This window comes from Neopelma chrysocephalum, unplaced genomic scaffold (genome assembly GCF_003984885.1).
Source record: "Neopelma chrysocephalum unplaced genomic scaffold, ASM398488v2 Primary Assembly neopelma1_26, whole genome shotgun sequence".
In the NCBI taxonomy this organism is placed as follows: Eukaryota; Metazoa; Chordata; class Aves; order Passeriformes; family Pipridae; genus Neopelma; species Neopelma chrysocephalum.
The window spans coordinates 16082171-16100733 of record NW_020897695.1 but is presented as its reverse complement, the minus strand read 5'-3'; the positions used below and the strand labels follow the sequence as shown (position 1 = coordinate 16100733).

At 42.2% G+C, this 18563-nt stretch overlaps 1 protein-coding gene across 3 annotated transcripts in view; it reads right to left on the bottom strand.

Annotated features, from left to right (window-relative positions):
- TRANK1 (tetratricopeptide repeat and ankyrin repeat containing 1) overlaps positions 1-18563 on the bottom strand; it is a 54888-nt gene that overhangs the window by 36172 nt on the left and 153 nt on the right. Inside the window, exons 2-6 of one of the 3 annotated variants that reach the window (XM_027675700.1) lie at positions 15780-15791; positions 5334-5468; positions 3672-3795; positions 2132-2282; positions 477-595 (exon numbers count right to left, since the gene is read on the bottom strand). In XM_027675700.1, the coding sequence (XP_027531501.1) occupies positions 477-595; positions 2132-2282; positions 3672-3795; positions 5334-5467 (528 nt within the window). In that variant the 5' untranslated portion in view covers position 5468; positions 15780-15791. Of the gene's footprint in view, positions 1-476; positions 596-2131; positions 2283-3671; positions 3796-5333; positions 5469-15779; positions 15885-18563 lie in introns of those variants that run through there. The other 2 variants (XM_027675701.1, XM_027675699.1) reach the window with 2 other exon arrangements.

Here is an 18563-nt window from a genome sequence, read left to right as displayed (position 1 = left end):
CTCTAGAGAAAAGAGGATTAAAATAATTTCACATGATTCATCTGCAGACTTTTCTAAATGATCTGGTTTTGTTTAACAACCATGTACTTCCACTGAGATGCTCCTTGTTTGTGGGTCTTTCACAGACAATTTCAAAAATCCTGCTTGTGACGCAGAAGGAAAAGTAAAAGGGACTACAAATAAACTTGTGGGTTTTTCCCCTCTAAAATTTCAAGAATAATGACTCTAGATGGCACCATAAGACAGACAACACCAAGAGACAAGCAGGATTTCAAGCCCATTGTATCCCTTCCAGAAATGAATTTCAGAAATTATTTATCACTAAAAGCATTTTTCAAGTCATAAGAATCAAGACATTTGAACCAGGCAGCAACATATATTCACTGTTTTGGCTTTCAAAGGTAACATAAGCTTATGTTGAAGAGGTAAGACGAGCACCCACCACGCAGAGGGAGGTGATACGGTGACAGACTTACCCTCCACTTCCCTTTCTGGGCCAGCCTTTCTATCACCACTTGCCAAACCAGTGCATCAAAGCTTGCACTGAAAACATATGCATACGCAGGGGGAAAAGTTGGTGGAAAGATTCGTTCATCTGCAAGCATAAGCAATTGAGAAAACTATTTGGTATACAGAGCACTTCAAAAGTTGGAGTCTCCAACTAAACTATGTCATTGCACAGTGACAATTTGAGCACTGATTAATACCCAAGGGAATGCCAAATGGGGGATTAAATTACCCTGATCACCCAAATGATACAGCATCCTGTTATCAGTGGCCAGACTTCATTAAACAAGGAGAAAAAAATTAATCCCTGCCCTCAAGAAATACCTCAAAACCCCAAGACTTTGTGAACCGCGTGGCAGTTCTTCCACTTGTGGGTCAATGAGCTATGGATGCTGCTAAAAATAATCAAGGTCCTAAACACATGGCTAAAAGCTTAAGGAAAGGCAGTAGGGGCACAACCCTAAATCTCCTGGCATGCTTGCAGGCCCATTAGACAAAGTCTGTTAAACAGACAAAAAAGCAAACAGAGGAAGAGAGACTGAGGAGATGGCAAGGAGACACAGGGTGGACATGGCTCAAAAAAACCCCACAAAGTGCCACAGGAAGGCCACATTCCCTCTTTTCATTGCTGTCCAGTACTAGCTGAAGAAAAGTCCCCCACACTGGAATACACTGCACTGAAAACTCAAGTTCAAACTGCATATCTTCTAATTATTTTCAAATATATCTAGCTAAAAGAAAAGCAGAGTGGTCTGGACAAAAACCACTAAACGCCCCAGGGGTCTGATGCTCCAAATTTCCTGTCTTGTTTCCCTGACCCTGAATTTTGACCTTTTCTAACTACTTCACAATTGACATGTTCTTGTGATATCTGAGATTTGAGATGTAACAAGAACTAGTAGTTTTTGCAGTGGAATGTACCATAGAAACTACATATCACTGAGCCAAGTGATTTAAAGGGACCAATCAAGCAAGGTGAGGAAACAATGAAGAAGGGAACTGAAGCAGCTGAACAGGCAGTGCTGGGTTGATGTATAACTAGGGGTATTGTCTTAAAGAAGGTCATAAGGCAATCACTTAGAACTTTAGGGACTTGAGACACAGACGACCACTAGAGACCCCCAGTGAAACCCCTCAGAGACCTTATAGGGATATGTATATATGCTAGTAAGTGTTGGGCAATGTCATGAATGTATAACAGGAAGGCAGGAAAAGAAAAATGAAAAATCATATAATGCCAACGTATCAGCTGTAGAGAAGATACCTCTGAGTGCACTTTAAGCGAACTGATTCCCAGGGCACCTGGCGTGCTGTGCATCATAATAAACAATGCCTGCTTTCTAAAACTCACAAATTGCGTCTCAGAGGTTTCTTTTAAGAGCCGATTTTAGGCAACACCTGTGAGACAACACTACCCCCTGCACAGTGTTTTGCGATTGTTGGCATCTGCTGTATACAAACTGGACCAAGTTCAGCACATCCTCAACATATTCGTAACCCTCAAACAGACCTGAGGCACTGAAGGACCAAAGGAATGATCTCACGAAGGACATCCTACCAAGGATTTGTGTTGTCATACTACCAGAAGGTTCTTAGAAAAATTAAGCTCTTAATTTGAGCTTACCATTGACACTTATGAAGATTCCTGCTACAAAATCAGCAATTTGAGTTCGATCTCCAGAAGAATTCAGGAGAACCAAACCTTTATGAAACATAAAAACTGCCTTGTAAGAGTTTGATAACATGATGAATGACTGGCCAGCTCTATAATAAGCCTGAAAAAAAAGGAGAACAAAAGACAATTGTTGGGAAAATATTCAGAGATCTTTACTACAAAAGAAAATGTTGCAATTTTTTTCTAAATTCTCTGTTACAAAAATGACATGTTGTACTATTTCAACAGCTTCTTATACACAGATACAAACAAAAAAGTGCAATAAACTATTCTATTCTAATCCCTTGAAGTTCACAATATGCTGCTGATATCATCACAGATACTAAGAGCGATAAAGGCTGGAATACAAAACTTGGAAAATAACTACACGATGAAAGATATACTTTTAGCAACTGTATTTTAACCTCCTCTGGACAAGATTTTTTTTTTGTCACAAAGTCCAGAATATATATTTATGTCCCCACATCACTGCATTTTGCCATATCTGCCACAATGCATGTATTTTTCAGCCAATGGCACCTGAAGATGTTTATATTCACCACTGAATTAGGCTGTACCAGCTCAGAGTCACAGTGGAGTTAATTTGTTCAAATTACATTAATTAGTATGCTGCAATACAGTGCAAGTTAAATAAGCATTTGTGCAATTTTACCATATCTGAATGAAATATCTTCTACAGAAGTCTCTGGGAGTCTGTAGTAGTTAGACCAGAAGACTATTTATTGTACACAGAAGCCAATCCAAGAGTATGCCTCCATATAATAAATACTGTACAACTGCTACTTATTCATAGCAGATGACTATTTGAGTCAATGTGTACTTAATCACAAGCTAAGAACAGTGTATTGTTCTGTCCACTGGAAATACACTGTGACCTTGATCACCATGTACTGTTCCCAGGAACTGCAGACTTATTAACACGTAAAAGAATATTAGCACATACTGCCCAAGGGAGCCTTCAAAGCTAAGTCCCCATCCCAGAACTGAGTGCTGTCAGTGATTGATGCATCTGTACTGTAAGCCAGGCTCTGTAAGACCACAAGTGAGCACAGAGCTGATGAACTTCACCACAGACAGGATCTGCACATGGCCTGGCCTGACCAGACACACAGCTGGTGCTGTGTCATCCTCAGGTTTCAAGCATCACAAGGCCACGTAAGATTTTTATCTTTTATCACTTCCTATCACGTTGTTTGGGATACTAATAAAACTGTTATATTCCTTGAAAGCATTGGTGCTTCACTCGCTGGGACCCAGAGAGAACCAGCAACTCCTAGTGCAAAAAGATCTGCTTTATTTTATTAAAAGTACTATTACAGCAGTAAATCTGATGTTTATGTATAGAATCAAACGTTGATTCTGGAATTTCATGTTATATTTGCCTATCATACCTCAAAGCCAAAATATAATAAAAACAAGACAATGACACTTTAAAAAAAAAAAAAGTAAGGAAGGCATGCAAAAACCATCAGCTCAAACATCTGAATACCTTAACATATTCTGGATCCCACTGTAAGCTCTGGTAGGCTAAAAATGCTGCTTCATTCCATTTACCCAGATAGTACAAGGCAGTTGATTTGTTGCACATCAACACAGCTATGTCCCGGGAACACCTAAAAATATTTTTTTAGCATTACTGTTTATTCACTTGAAAAAGGATCATACTTTATAGTTAGCCATATGGGAAAATGAAAAAAATATAGATATCACCCACCTAACAAAATTAGAGGTAAAAAATGAAGTTGTAGAAAATAAAGATCATTGGAACACTGGCTGTAAAATCTCTTAAAAGACATCCTAAATGATACCTTAGTGATAACCTGGTCTCTTCTGAAGCAGAAAGTCAACCCACCAGAATATTGCAGTATGGCAATTTAGAAAGAGTTCAGACAATCTCAATTCACCTACATATGGCTCAGTGAAAGTCAGAAGCCAAAAATGGGAGAAAACACATGAATGGAACACATAAATGTGAGATGGAAAGAATGCTAAACACATTATGGTCACCAAAAAACAACCTCAATGCATTTTACTGTATCACCAGCTGATGAAGTCAACAGAAAAATTCACATCAGCTAAGAAATAAAGAAATGTATTTTAAGAGAACTCTATATACTGAAGTATATAAAGCATCTACTGAATCCAAGAGAGTTTCTGGAAAAAGATGCACACAAACTATAGTCCACAGAGTGCTGGTGAGCCTGGAAAGCCTGTCTTGCCTGTGCTCAAACAAACAGCATGTGCCACAGAGCTACATCCTTCATGTTCTTCCTATCTACTAATTTACACTCAAATAAGTTGTTTCAACACATTGAATGTGTTCAGAGCACACTCCTGCATGCAAGCAAATCCTGATGCGATTCTATGCCAATAGTAATGGAGATATTCAGGACCAGATCCCTGTGTATGATGAAGCCACACTGACAGTGAAGGGCAGGCACTGAAAGGAGCCTGCTTGGGTGTGTCCTCGCTCCATCCTACTCCCTGCATATGCTCCAAACTTACTTTACTGCTTAGTCTAAACGGTTAACAGCCAAAATAAATGAATGGCTGGTGTTAAATTAGGTTAACAGCAGTGTTAATATATGGTAGTAATGAATATTTAATAGTTAACATAACACTCAACTATTTCATCATTAATAATATTAGCAACTGATGTTAACTGATAAAAAACACTTAATATCTGGAAAGAAATACCCAAAGAAATCTTCTGCTGAAAGATTATCTTTTAACATACCTGAAAATACTAAGAAAGACCAAATAACAAGAACAAAGTAACTTGCATGAATCGTTTTACAGATAATCAGATGACCCATGGAACCACAGGCCACAAACATGACCAAGACATAGCAAAATCACAGAAGGATTAATCCACATCATGTCATCTAATTTATGGAAAATTAATTCGAGCTTTAATTACACTAATAACTGATGTAAAAGTATTCAGATTAAAGTCACTAATTAATCTCCCACATATATGCAAGGAACAGCAATTCCTCTTTAACTATAAAACTGATACACTAAAGAGTATGACAAAAGATACAAGAAAATCAGGTGTCAGGTCAAGAAATGGAGTTTTGAATTAATTGTACAACTGTACACATTTCAGGCTTGTCTTACGGTTTACATGTTATAATTCAAGAATACTTACGGGACCCATTGCATCAAAAAATGAAGAGTTTGTAGAGCTTCATCATACTTTCTGATGGCCAAAGAGTAATTTCCATTTTTAAAAGCCTGGTTTCCGGCCTGCTTCATACTCTGTGCATGTTCCATGGGATTCATGCTAATGAAGAGCAAAAAAAATTAATCAAACAAAAGCATTGATTTATGAGACACTTCTATCCCTAAAATTGACCTAAATTTTCACCTTAGTTTTTGCGTATTTGAAAAGGAAGATAAAAGAGCGCATCTTTGTTTGCTGCAGTTGGAATAGTAAAATATAGCTCAGGTAATAGCCTCACTTTTGCTCTTGATGCCTCCTCAACTTCCCAACTTTTTAAATCAATCTCAGCTAACCAGATATACCAGTGGTATGCATTTTTTTCAGTTTTTCTCCTCAGGCCTTAAATTGAATCTTTTAAATTAAGATTCAAAATTATTTCAATGTGTGCACATACTAAATGCAGGAAAACAAACATCATTCATATGCTTAAGCAATACATGAAGCTATGCATTTTAATTAATTAAACACAAAACTTATTTACTTGCTCTTTACTTATGACTTTTCTGTCCAGCTCCTCTGTCTAGACATTCAATAATCCAATGTATACAAAACTGCTTAGAAACTTAATTACTGCGTGGAAATATGGTACCGTAGTATATTAATAGTGCATGACGACCCTGAATCAGACTTAAAACAGCTATTAAAATGAATATAGAAAGTGTCCAAAGAAAACAAAGGTTGAAACCAGCATCAACTGCAAGTTAATGAGAAAATATTTCATCATTAAAATTGTAAAATCAGGTACATTATATAAAACTAATCACATGGTTAAGTAGCTAGATAATAGAAACAAATACAAGAGAAGAAACAGCTACACGTATGTTGAGAAACAGCACATTAAAAACAGAGAGGAATATCCAATGCTAAAGCCTTGTGTAGAATCATTCTTCGCAGATTGATTTTATGACTAAAAGATGTCTCCATTACCTGTAAAACTGTGTATGAATCTCACAAATCTCAATGCTGTTAAATAAGATAAATTCACCACACAGGAATGCATAGATTTACTTATTATCCAGGTATTAGCAGGTCTGGAACAAAACCCATAAAATCTATAACCTTTCACAACCTGCTAACATAATGTTGTGGTTTAATCTGGCAGGCAGCTAAACACCACACAGACCTTTGCTCACTCCCTGCCTCCTCAAGTGGGACAGGGGAGATAATCATGGAAAAAAAGTAAAATTTGTGTGTTGAGATAAAGACAGTTAAACAGGATAGAGAAAAGGAAGGGAAAATATTAATTCTACTACTACTAATAAAACTAGAGTATAGAAAACAAGTGATGCACAATGCAATTGCTCACCCACTGACCAATGTCCAGCCACTCCTGAAGAGTGGCCCATGGCCAGTTTTCCCTCCTAATTTATATACTCAGCATGACATGGTACGGAATACCCGCTAGGCCAGTTCAGGTCAGGTGTACTGGCTGTGTGCCCTCCCAGCCTCCTGTGCCTCTCCCACCTCCCCACCCCACTGCAGCTGACAGGGCAGCATGAGAAGCTGAAGAGTCCTTGACTTAGGGCAAACGCGGCTCAGCAACAACTAAAACATCAGTGTGTTATCAATATTATCCTCATACTAAGTTCAAAACACAGCACTGCACCAGCTATTTAGAAAACTATCCCAGCTGAAAGCAGGACTGAACATCTGCAAGATCTCTTCACAACACAGCAAACTAGATATTTTTAGGTATATGAAGTAACAGACAAACCGAGAAACACTACCAGCATATTTTCTCTGTAGTACTACTCATGATGAACCTGAAACACTGAGAATCACTACTGTATTGTGAACACAGAGGTATGATGAGGTATGGATGACACTGTGTCTCTGCATTTATCCAAGCACAAAAAGCGCTCAGCAGGCTGACAACTGCACTAAGCAAACAGCAGAGCAGCAGCCCACAACTCTGAAGAGGCAACAGCAGAAGAACCAGATGCAACCACAGAGTTCAGATCCAAACTGCTTCAGAAGGATTGGGAAAAGCCCTGCCAGAAGTTATGTCCTATTAAATTAAAAAAATAAACACTCTGTGACAATGTCCACAATCCAAACATCACCTTGGTAATTCCAGGGAAGCATCAAGAACAGATGAAATCCCAGCTATAAACTAAATTGAAGAAAAAGAGGTCCCAGCTACATGGGTGAGGTAGGACAACCAGTCATGCTAGAGGAATAATTTTGACATTTAGTCCAGGCAAATTAAATCATCACTTCACTGAGCATTGTGAATATAGTATATATTTTAAAAATGCTATTTTTCCAGACAGCAAATCAAGTTAAGAAGGACTTTTTTTCCACTGCACAGTATGAGCACTGTTAAGGTGAAGAGAAGGAAAAAAACAGAGCAACAGACCAAGAATAAAAAACAAGTGCTAAAAGTTGGTTCTACCTCATATTTTTTGTAATTCTTTCAGATTTCAACTTTTTAGCACCAAAAGATTTGAGAAATTATTTTCCTCAAGAATAATACCAAAATAGTTCAACTACACAGCAGTTTCTTCATGAATGAATATACATGAACCGATGGTTTTCTAATTTATAGTTGAATTTCAAGGGGTTTTTTGCTTTGTTTTGTGGTTTGTTTTTTTTTAAAGTTATGCTTCTACTTCAGGTGATTCCCCCCCCCCCAGAATTACATTTTTATCTTATTTTTCTTTGGGATCCACTAAAAGTACAAATAAAGGGTATTTAAAAGATGTTTAAAGTATTATTTTTCCCACAATACAGCAAAAGACCCCCAATCACAACATGCATTTTAAAAGGACTTTCAAATACGTCCTGTGCTGACAAATTTTGGAACTAAGCTCCCCGTTTCAGATCAGGAGGCAGCAGGATTTCCAGTAGAACACAAATTCTCATCCTTTTCCAGTGCTGGAGTTTCCCAGCCAAAACTTCAAACGGTAGATCATTTAAATAACTGGGATGTCTGCTGCAGGCTTTTTGCAACTACACCCAAGACCAAAGAGATACACCGGCATGCAAATCTGACATCTAAGTTAATGATCCAAAAGAATCGCTGTGCTGACTAGCACAGCAAGTCTTGCTATTGCCTAACATCTTCCTGAAGCATAAACAATTTTAACTCAAACCAATGGACTAACTGAAGACCTGTTATGTAAAGTCTACCAAGCGTGAGAAGCATTAAACAAAAATATTGTCTATTACACAGCTGTATCTGAATATAACCAAAGAAAGATTTTGCTGGGTTGAGTGCTGTGGGTTAACCCCAGTGGGCAGCTAAGTGCTTGCTTCCCCCCATCCCCAGTGGGATGGGGAAAGAGGAAAGGAAGAGTAAAACCAAAAAAAGTTGTAGATCAAGATAAAAATTGTTTAGTAAGCAAAAGAGACATGGAAGAAGAGAGAATTACAACAAAATAAGTGATACAAAGGCAATAATTTACCATCTCCCTGACATAGACCAATGCCCACCCAGCTCCCAAGCTAGGGATGGCTAATCACCCTAAGCCTCCTCCTCTTCCTTTTCATTGCTGAACATGATGCTACATGGCATGGACTATCCCTCCAGTCAGTTTGAGTCATCTGCCCAGTTGTGTTCCCTCCCAACCTCTTGTGCACCCCCAATCTATTCACTGGGAGGCAGAGTGAGGAAGAGAGAAGGCTCCAACGCTGTGCAAATATTGCTCAGCAACAGCTAAAACATTATTGTGTTAACAGCACTGTTTTTCTCACAAATTTAAAACACAGCATCATACCTACTATGAAGAAAATTGACTCCATTCCAGTCAGACACAGCTTCCCCTCATAAAACAGGGATTTCTCCTAAGCTATGAACACATAAAGGTGTGGGGACAACCTAAGGTCTGGGAAATCCTTCCCCGTACATTGTTGAGATCACAGAAATAAAACCAGAATTAATAAAAATAAAATTAAAAAAAAAACAACACCAAACAGACAACACGGTCTATTCCATTTACTCTTTTTATGACTCCAATGACAGCAACAAGAAGCACATTAATTTTTACTCGAAGAATTAAAATGAAAGATTATACAGTTCAGTCAGAAACTAAAGACTCCAAGCCCTACTGCTGCCAGTGGTCAAAATTTCTATTTACTTCACACATTGCCAACTCTGATGTTATTGTGATGGTCAGTGTCCCACTGAACTGCTTCAGTCAGACTGCAGTCAGAAGCAGGGCAGCTTTAGAGGAGTTACGAGGCTAAGTTTTGATTCTTCCTGCTTCAGAAGATAAGCTTGAAAACACGGACAGAGACTGCCCAGAAAACCCGCTTGTCATTATTGAAAAATGTTGTGTTCCTTATGCCAGCTATCAGTTTCAAGAGGCCAGCTTGTGTTTTCTGAATATCTGAAGTTGGCAATACTAAAAACTTTATAAATCTGAGAGTGAACGCAAGCAGTCAGCTTTTGTCTGCATCTGCTTTACACATTTTTAAATAAGAAACTGTGTGACACTGTTTAATTTACAGAGAAAAAGCAGAAGGTCTACACAGTCATGCTTTTAATTATTGTTGATACTGCAAGTTAAAGTTTAAGGATCATCCCTATGGCATTACTCACTGGTAGAATTATGTTTTTATTCTTGAGGTACAGTAGATTTCCATAATGCAAGCAACAAATGAAGTATAGCAACCTAAGGAGCTCTGCATCTGAATTAAAATAGTGATTACAAATGAGAACCCCCATATTTTCATGAAATATGAGTTCTAAAGATGGTGCTTTCCTCACTCCTATTAAGCAGAGGAATTACTCCTTCTTCCTCCTTAACCTAAAAGGCAGACATTAGAAACTGGCAATAAGCAGGGAGGAAAAAAAGCCCAACAATGCATCTAAACTGTGGTTGAGTGACAATCAAATACATTTCATCAGCATTCAAATAATTCATGTTTTTTCAACAGGAAACCACAGGGTTCTCATTACCTCTTGCTCAGCAATAGCATGCTGACTCAGAGTATGGTGCCACCAAGAAGGAACCATCACATCACCCTGCCTGCTACATCAGAGGGACCCCTCCAGCCACATGCCCACCACTGGCACCACTTGTCCAGGCAGTCCCACAGTCACTCACCAAAAGGACACTGCATACAAGTTTTCCAAATGACACTTTCATTATGACTTACATTATAACCTTATAAAGGCATATGTGAATGTCAGGGCAGACTCAGTAAAAGAGAGGAAAAATACAGGATGAGAAGGCTCTGGCAGGCCATAACTGTTAGCCAGTTTTACCTGTTTTCCTGACAACAGCTACCAAAGATATAGTTACAGAACACAGCCACCTTTTAATGCATAACCTTTGAATAACCTTGGCAGCGAAAAGCAGGAAAAAATTTACTTCTTTCAGTCTTGCTTTTCCATTGAATGCTGAAAAGTCAAATGAAAAATCTGGAGATCACCTATACTTTCAGAGGAGGCCCTGGAGAAACAGCAGAGACAAAAATGAACAGGTTATAACCCACCAGGCTACAAGTGGCACATTTTGGAAATCTCTCATAGAAGACGAGAAAGAAGATGAGATTTAGACATGGACATCCTCATGGAGCTGTTTAGTCTGGAAAAGGTCATAGTGCTATTTGTGACTATCTGAACGACATTTTAATCGAGTGTTTAGCCACTGTCTCATGAAGAATGTGTTCAGCCCTTGTAAAATGTCAGCTCAACTTGGAGAAGCTGGTCAACTCAAATAAAAAGCCTATCATTTAGACAGCTTCTCATAAGACATCCCTATCGCTAGGGATATATTCAGACAGATAGACATAGCTAATCATTAGATAGATTCTCACTCTGTCCTATGAAATAACACAAAAAAAACCAAAAACCCCCCCATTTCTGTAAGAAGTCACCTTGCCAGATTTCTGCCAGAAACTGGAACTGCCAAAAGACCCTTTGTTCCCAGTAAAAGCCAGCACCACTTGGAAAATTATAAATTAATTCAAGAGCAAATTTCGATTAGGGCAAGTAGAGCAGTATAGTGATAGCTTCTTACCAGTGTATGTTGCTCTGAGTTTAGCACAAATTGGACCAAATGAAGATCCTGTATTGCTTCCGTGCTCTACAGCTGGTCAGTGTCCTATGCATCACAGTACTGCAAAGGTAAAGACAGCATGCATCTCTGTAGCTGTTTGCCTCTAAAAGGACAAAGAACAGCATTTCCGAGATAAGTGAATTGAGAGAAAACTTTATCAGGTTGTTTCAGTCTGAACTGGAGACCTGAACACAATCTCCATAACTGGACACAAGCAACCCTAAAAACCACTTACAGAGTTTTGCTTCTCCAGATACCCTTCCTTCCTAAGTTTCAGCCAGAATTACTACTAGGGGAATTCAGACTACCTTTCTGTAGCTCCACCAGTGCAGTACCACACTGAATCAGCGCACCTTGACAGCACAAAGCACGTCTCACTCTTGAGATGGGATTCACATCTGAACTGGGTCTAACATGTAAGTGCTATTTCTGTATTTTGGAAGTCAGCTGTGCGACTTCTCAGTTCTGGCTGTGCTTTCAAAAGATGTTAAATGACCGGTGGTGCACCGAGTGAGACAGAAAATCCCAAGCTGCTCTTCATTTTGTACCAAGGTTTTCCCTGGAAACATGCTCTGTAGTAGACTGTAGATGATTGTAGGGCACAGACATTGTGAGAAGCAAGACATAACATCGTTATCAAAAATTGTCAAATGCACTTCAGGATGCAATTAGCACAGACATCTTAAAGGCCTGGTAACACCTAAAATGCTACTACAACCAGATAAAGAAGAGACATGTGCAAGGTCTGAATGAAACAAGGGGAGCAAGCAGAATACAGACACAAGAAAACCCAAGCTCAGGGCTACGACTCAGGTAGGACTCGCCTGAATGACCTCCCGAGGTCCTCCTTTACCAGATTACCACTGTATGTTGCTTTCTATTTGTGTAATAACAATAACAACTAATAACAAAGCCCAGATGCCTGATGTCTCCAGCTAGCCACATACTAAACTCACAGAGCTGACACTGCTTGGTAGCTCAGTTCTTCTTCAGATGCATGACCAGCAAACAAGACCACTGAAACAGGACACAAACCTGGCCAGAAGTGCTGGGCCAGCCCTGCTGACTTGCGGTAACCCATGCAAAACCCCAAGACATGGACATTGAAATGTTACAGATGTTTAGAGTAGGGATTTGTGGTTGACTTGCACACAGGAAAGGTACTAGGCAAGAAGCAACATAGCAAGGAAATGAAAATTAGAAGCACGTTATCGGGAACAAGACAACACCTTCCACAACAAGAGGTGGCTGCACACACCCCAGGACACCAGTTCTGTACCTACTTTAGACCCTGAGTGCTCCCTAGGAAACCAGAGTTTTACACCCATGAACAGGACAACAGAAACCTGACAGACTGGCTCCTACAGACCACTTGGTATGTCACAGTGCATCCCTAAGGCGCCTTCACGTCACTGAAATGGCATCCATCTTGGCAAGGCCCCTAGAAAAATTACAAGGAAAAATAATACTACCAAAAGACAAAAAATCTCAGACGCCTCTCTGTTTATAGGCAAGACCTCAATGCGTTGCTGATTAATTTGGTGACAAAGGTCTTCACACCAGGCCATGATACATCATTCAGGACTTAAGGTGGTGTCATGGTTTAACCTGACAGGCAGCTAAACACTGTACAGATGTTCACTTACTCCCCACCCTTCTTTTCACTCCAAGCAGGACGGGGGAGAAAAATCGGACAAAAAAAAGGTAAAATTCAGGGCCTGAGGTAAAGACAGATTTTGTTTTAATAGAACAAAAAAGGAAGGGGGAAATAATAATAATAATAACAAGAACAACACAAGTGAGGCGCAATGCAATTGCTCACCACCCACCAACCAATGCCCAGTCAGTCCCTGATCACTAGCCGCTGGCCAGCTTTCTCCCTAATTTATATACTGACCATAACGTTCAAGAGTATGGAATATCCCTTTGACCAGTTCAGGTTAGCTGTCCCAGCTGTGTCCTCTTCCAGTTTCCTGTGCCCTCACACAGCCTCCCTGCTGGTGGGGCAAGCTGAAAAAAGCTGGACTTAGTGTAAGCACTGCTTAGTGACAACTAAAACAGCAGTGTTTTATCATTATTCTCATCCTAAATCTAAAGCTCAACACCATACCAGCTATTAGGAAGAAAATTAACTCTATCTCAGCCAGGATAGGTGGCTTCTTGGAACATCCTTCCTCCTTTTCTTGGAAGTTGAACTCAGCCCAAGCACGTGACTAGCTTTAGTTGAAGGCTGCTTCACAGCTTGCAGCAGCGACAGGTCTGGCCTTGCTCCCCAGCACATCCTGTTTTGCTAAGTGAAACAAAACATGATTCTTTTCTTTTAGCTTCCAATGATTCTCCCCTCTGTGTAACCTACCAGTAACAAATTATACCTAAGAGAACATACGGTTGAGCCTTGTGTGGAGTTGCATTTTCAAGAAACACATCTGTTTATACATATAAATACCTATGATTTCCAGTAAACTCAGAAAGGACTTGCATCTCCCATTTTATGCACAAAAAAACTGATGTGGAAGCATATTCAATATTCTACTTACACAGTGTCATGACTGTTTTACAATACAAAATAAACCCCAAAACCTCACACAGTGGGAAAAGTTAACCCTCCTGTTTCTCTCTGAAACAAAAACAATCTTGAAATCCCTAGTCTTGCTCAGCCATACAAGACCTAACTCAGTCCAAGAGGGAGATCTTTACACTGCTGCAGTTGTTTGCTCAGCCTAGCAATGTTCCGGTCATGAATGTCCTGCTCTACTCTGCACTGGTACAGCTTCACCTTGAGTACTGTGTGCAGTTTCAGGCACCACAAGATAAAAGAGACATTACACTATTACAGAGCATCCAAAGGAGGGCCATGAGGATGTTGAAGGGTCTGGAGCGGAAGCCTTATGAGGAGTGGCTGAGGTCACTTGGTTTGTTCAGCGTAGAGAAGAAGAAACTGAGGGGATCCTTCATGGCAATCTTCAACATCCTCACAAGGGGAAGCGGAGGGGCAAACACCAATCTCTTCACTCTTGTGACCAGTGACAGGAGTTGAGGAAATAGCATGAAGCTGAATCAGGGGAGGTTTAGGTTGGATATCAGGAGAAGGTTTTTCACCCAGTGGCTGGGCACTGGAACAGGTTGCCCAGGGAAGTGGTCACAGCACCAAGCCTGTCTGAGTTCAAGAAGCGACTGGACAATACTCTCAGGCAGACGGTGTGATTCTTGGGGTGTCCTGCGCAGGGCCAGGAATTGGACTCAGTGATCCTGATGGGTCCCTTCCAACTCAGCATGTTCTATGATTCTATGACCAGGTAAGAAAGCAATGGCAACAAACAACCTGCATAGTTCCTTTGTATAGAAGGTACTGAATCTGGAATGAGGGAAAAAAATCAACAACAACAAAACACACTAAGATTGCTCTAACATCAAGGTTTTCAAGCTTATGCAGTTCACAGCCAATGCTTGACAAGTTTAATTGCATGTTGGTAAAAACACTGGTAGGAAACACTCCCTCTTGCATGTTTTCATGGGAAATCAAAACCTCTTCCCATTCTTAATAAACCCATGAATTTCTATCAACCTGAAGTTCATTTTTCACAAACTGACGGGAAAAAAACACAGAAACCGGTGAGAGATCTTTTTGCTTTCATTTTTCTGGAGCACACACTGTGCCTAAACTCCTTTCCAACTGAAAAAGTCTGTTTTGTTAAGTGACCACTCCACGACCTTGTAAAAGAGTTTTGCTTTTCAGGGAAAGGATCCAAAACCACTGAAGACAATGCTTCGCTCCGGGCTATGCTAAACGAGTTCTCCCTCTTCTTTTCAAACACGGACATAGCAGCTCAACTCCCCCAGCTCCTCCGCGCAAACGGTACCAGGTCAATACATACTCCCCAGATGCCTGGCCGGAGCAGGAATGCACTCTTCTCCTTTAACCACCCCACACATTCCCTGGCAGGTTTCCCAAACAGCACAGCCTCCCTCGCTGCCCGCACGCCAAATCCCGCACCCGCGCGTCCCATCAAAGCAGCACGACGCCCTCCGGAACTGGTCCAATACACAGGAAACTCACATCACCTCCACGGAGGTGGGAAGCCACCCCCAAGGGGGCCGCCGCTCCCTCCGCGGCGCACGCCGAGCGCTGCGGAGCGCGAAGCACCGCGGAGCGGATGCGTGCGGGGCCGAGCAGCGCGGGCAGATCCCGCCGCGGCGGGCGGGCACCCGCCGACGCCCCGACCCGCCACACGCCCACATCCCGCACGGAGCGGCCGGCGGGCTCAGGGCGGCCGATTCCCCCGCTCCCCTTACCGGGAAGGTAGAAGGGGCCGCTGCGGGCGCGCTTCTACCCATCTACCCACCTATCTATCTATTTACCTACCTGCCCGCCTGCCTGCCTTCCCCCGCCGCCGTGCGCCGACAAGCCCCAGGGCGAACTCCGGCCGTCGCCCCTTAATACTCCGCCCCGCGTCCCGCCCCCGACCCCCGCGTCAGCGCGGGAGTGGGGGGCCTGCTCGGGGAATCGAAACCGAGACCGGCCCGCCCCCGGAGGGGTCCTCCCCCGCGATCCCCGACCCGCGTCCGGGATTCCGGCGGGGGGGGGGGGTGTGGTGTCAGGCGTCCGTCTGCTGCCAGCACGTTCAGGGAGCGGCGAGATGGTTCCGGGCTCCCACCGCAGCGGGAGTGCAGGTAGTGCCATTTTTTGAAATGGTGTATCGGTGTCTTCAGGATACGTGGAAAATCAGCGTTCGCCTCCGCTGCGGGCACCCCTGCGTCCTGAGGCGCCTTACTGTCCCTCTGGTTTCTCACGACAGCCCCCGCCCAGAGGAAGCTGCTGCTGTTTTGGACTTCCACAGCGTAAAGGTCACCTGTAGAGTGAAGGCTTCTGCTCCTCTAAATGCAATTGTTTCCTAATTCATCCTTTCTTGTGGTCTTTTCACACTGAGAGAATCAATGAGCTAAAGATGAATACTTCACAGGAGATCGTTCAATAATTCACTTTTCTGTGAACCACGTTTCTAATCGAGTTTTTCTCTGTCATTGAGTATTACTGCCTGCACGTCTGCCTCTGTATCGGGGCTGGCTGGGGTGGAGTCCATTTCCCCCAAAGCAGTCCCCACCGTGCTGTGCTATGCATTGGGAGCTGGTTAACACACCACTGCTTTGGCCGCTCATCTCTCCCATAGTGCCCCTTCAGCAGTAAGCTCGGTGTGGGCAAGATCTTGGGAGGGGACACAGCCAGAACAGCTGGCCCAAACTGACCAAAGGGATATTCCAGACCACATGATGCCTACTTAGATATAACATCTAAGAGGAAAGAGTAGGAAGCGGAGGCATTCATGATTTACAGCGGTTGCCTTGCAGAGCAACTGCTACACATGCTGAAGCCCTGCTTCCCAGGACATGGCTGGACATCCTTGCTGATGGGAAGTAGAGAATAAAATATTTTTTTTTTTACCTTTGCTTGAGCATGGTACCTTCACTTTGGCTTTATTAAACTGTCTTTATTTTGACCCATGAGGTTTTTTACATCTTAGTTCCTTCCCCCTCCATCCTACTGGGGACGGGAGTGACAGAGCAGCTTGGTGGGCACTTGATTTCCAGCCAGGGTCTACCCACCACGGTCCTTTTGACCTGCAATATGGGGCATGAGATAACAACAGTTTTGTATTAAGCATGCTGTAGCAACAGTGGTTATTAAGGGTCAAGTTCCTGTGCGGGTCACGGAGGTTGTTGGCTGCTTGTCTCTTTATTTTGTTGAGCTTGGGAACATGTTACTAAAACAATGGCGCTGTGCTTTGCCCTGGCATTGATGGCCTTGCTGTCCTGGGGGAGGTATCTTGTGGAGAGCATGAAAGAATACAAATATCTCTCCATACTCAGCAATTATGTGGATGGTTTTATTATGCAGGCTCCCGAGGTCCTTGTTCATCCTTATATGAGCTGCTTAATACTACTAATTAACATTGTTAGCATAATATGTGATTTGTGAAATCCAGTGTTATCCTGGTGTGAGAGAACACAACTTTTGGATGAGGCAATACTGAAATGTGCCCTGAGGCATCTGGTCTCATGGTGGTAGAGCGTGTGGAAGGATTTGGGCAGGTTCCTAGGGCAGTTGTCACCTCCCATACCCTGGGACTTCATACCTGAAGAGGGAAGTGACCCTGGCAAACTGATGCAGCTCAGGTGCCTTGCCTACTCCAGTGAAAACCAGCAGCTTCTAGCACTGTACTGGTGCCTGGCCTGTGCCTATCGAGCCACAGTTCAGTATTCTCAGAAGACTTTGGTTGAGACAGGCACCCAAACAGAACTATAGCAATTCTCCCAGTTCCATGAAACAGTGGACAAAGATAAGAATGGATTAATATTGTCAATTAGTAAGGGAGGAGGAGGAAGAGTGAAGGTCTGAAAACAGAAGAAGGAGTGAGAGGATTCAAATAGGAAGCGGAAACTACCTGGTCCCTGACTTCATCTGAACTTAGAAATAAGCGGAAAGATTACACCTAGGTAGGTGAGCAGATTTCTGCCTGGCTGCTCCGATGCTGGGATAATGGGTTCAACCATTAGCAGTTGGAAGGTAAGAAAGCCAAACAGCTAGGGTCCATTACTAGAAACTGGGGAGATGAGAGAGGAATTGGAAAAGAGGCAGTAATTTCCAGTCTCTGAAAACAGCTCCTCTCAAGTGAGGGCAAGGTATCCATTCAAGGGAGCTCTTGTGAACTCACTGGGAAAGTGTACTACCACAGATGAAGGCATCCATTCTGAGAGATTTATTGGTGATGAAAGTCATATAGAGTGATCTAAACAATTATGAGGTCCCCAAAGATCCAAAGGATGTCCTGTGCACACAGGTAATGTGAAGAAAATGCTCCAGCTTCATTATTCTAACAATTTGGCAGTGAGGTATTGCCCAGATATCGACACCTCAAATTTTGGAGTCAAGTCTTCTCCAAAACTTTGGAGATAATCTCGGTACCTCTTCATCCCTATGGGCCAGCACCTTGGCTGTCAGGCATGCCCCAAAAAATCAGTCCTCTCCTGCCCTGATCAGAGGGAAAGGAAGCACATGGCACACTTGGTTCTTTCTGTGTGACCAGGAGGAGAAAAGGGATGACCAGGCATACTGGACTGTGTGGATTCAGTTGCCTGGCACATCAGACCT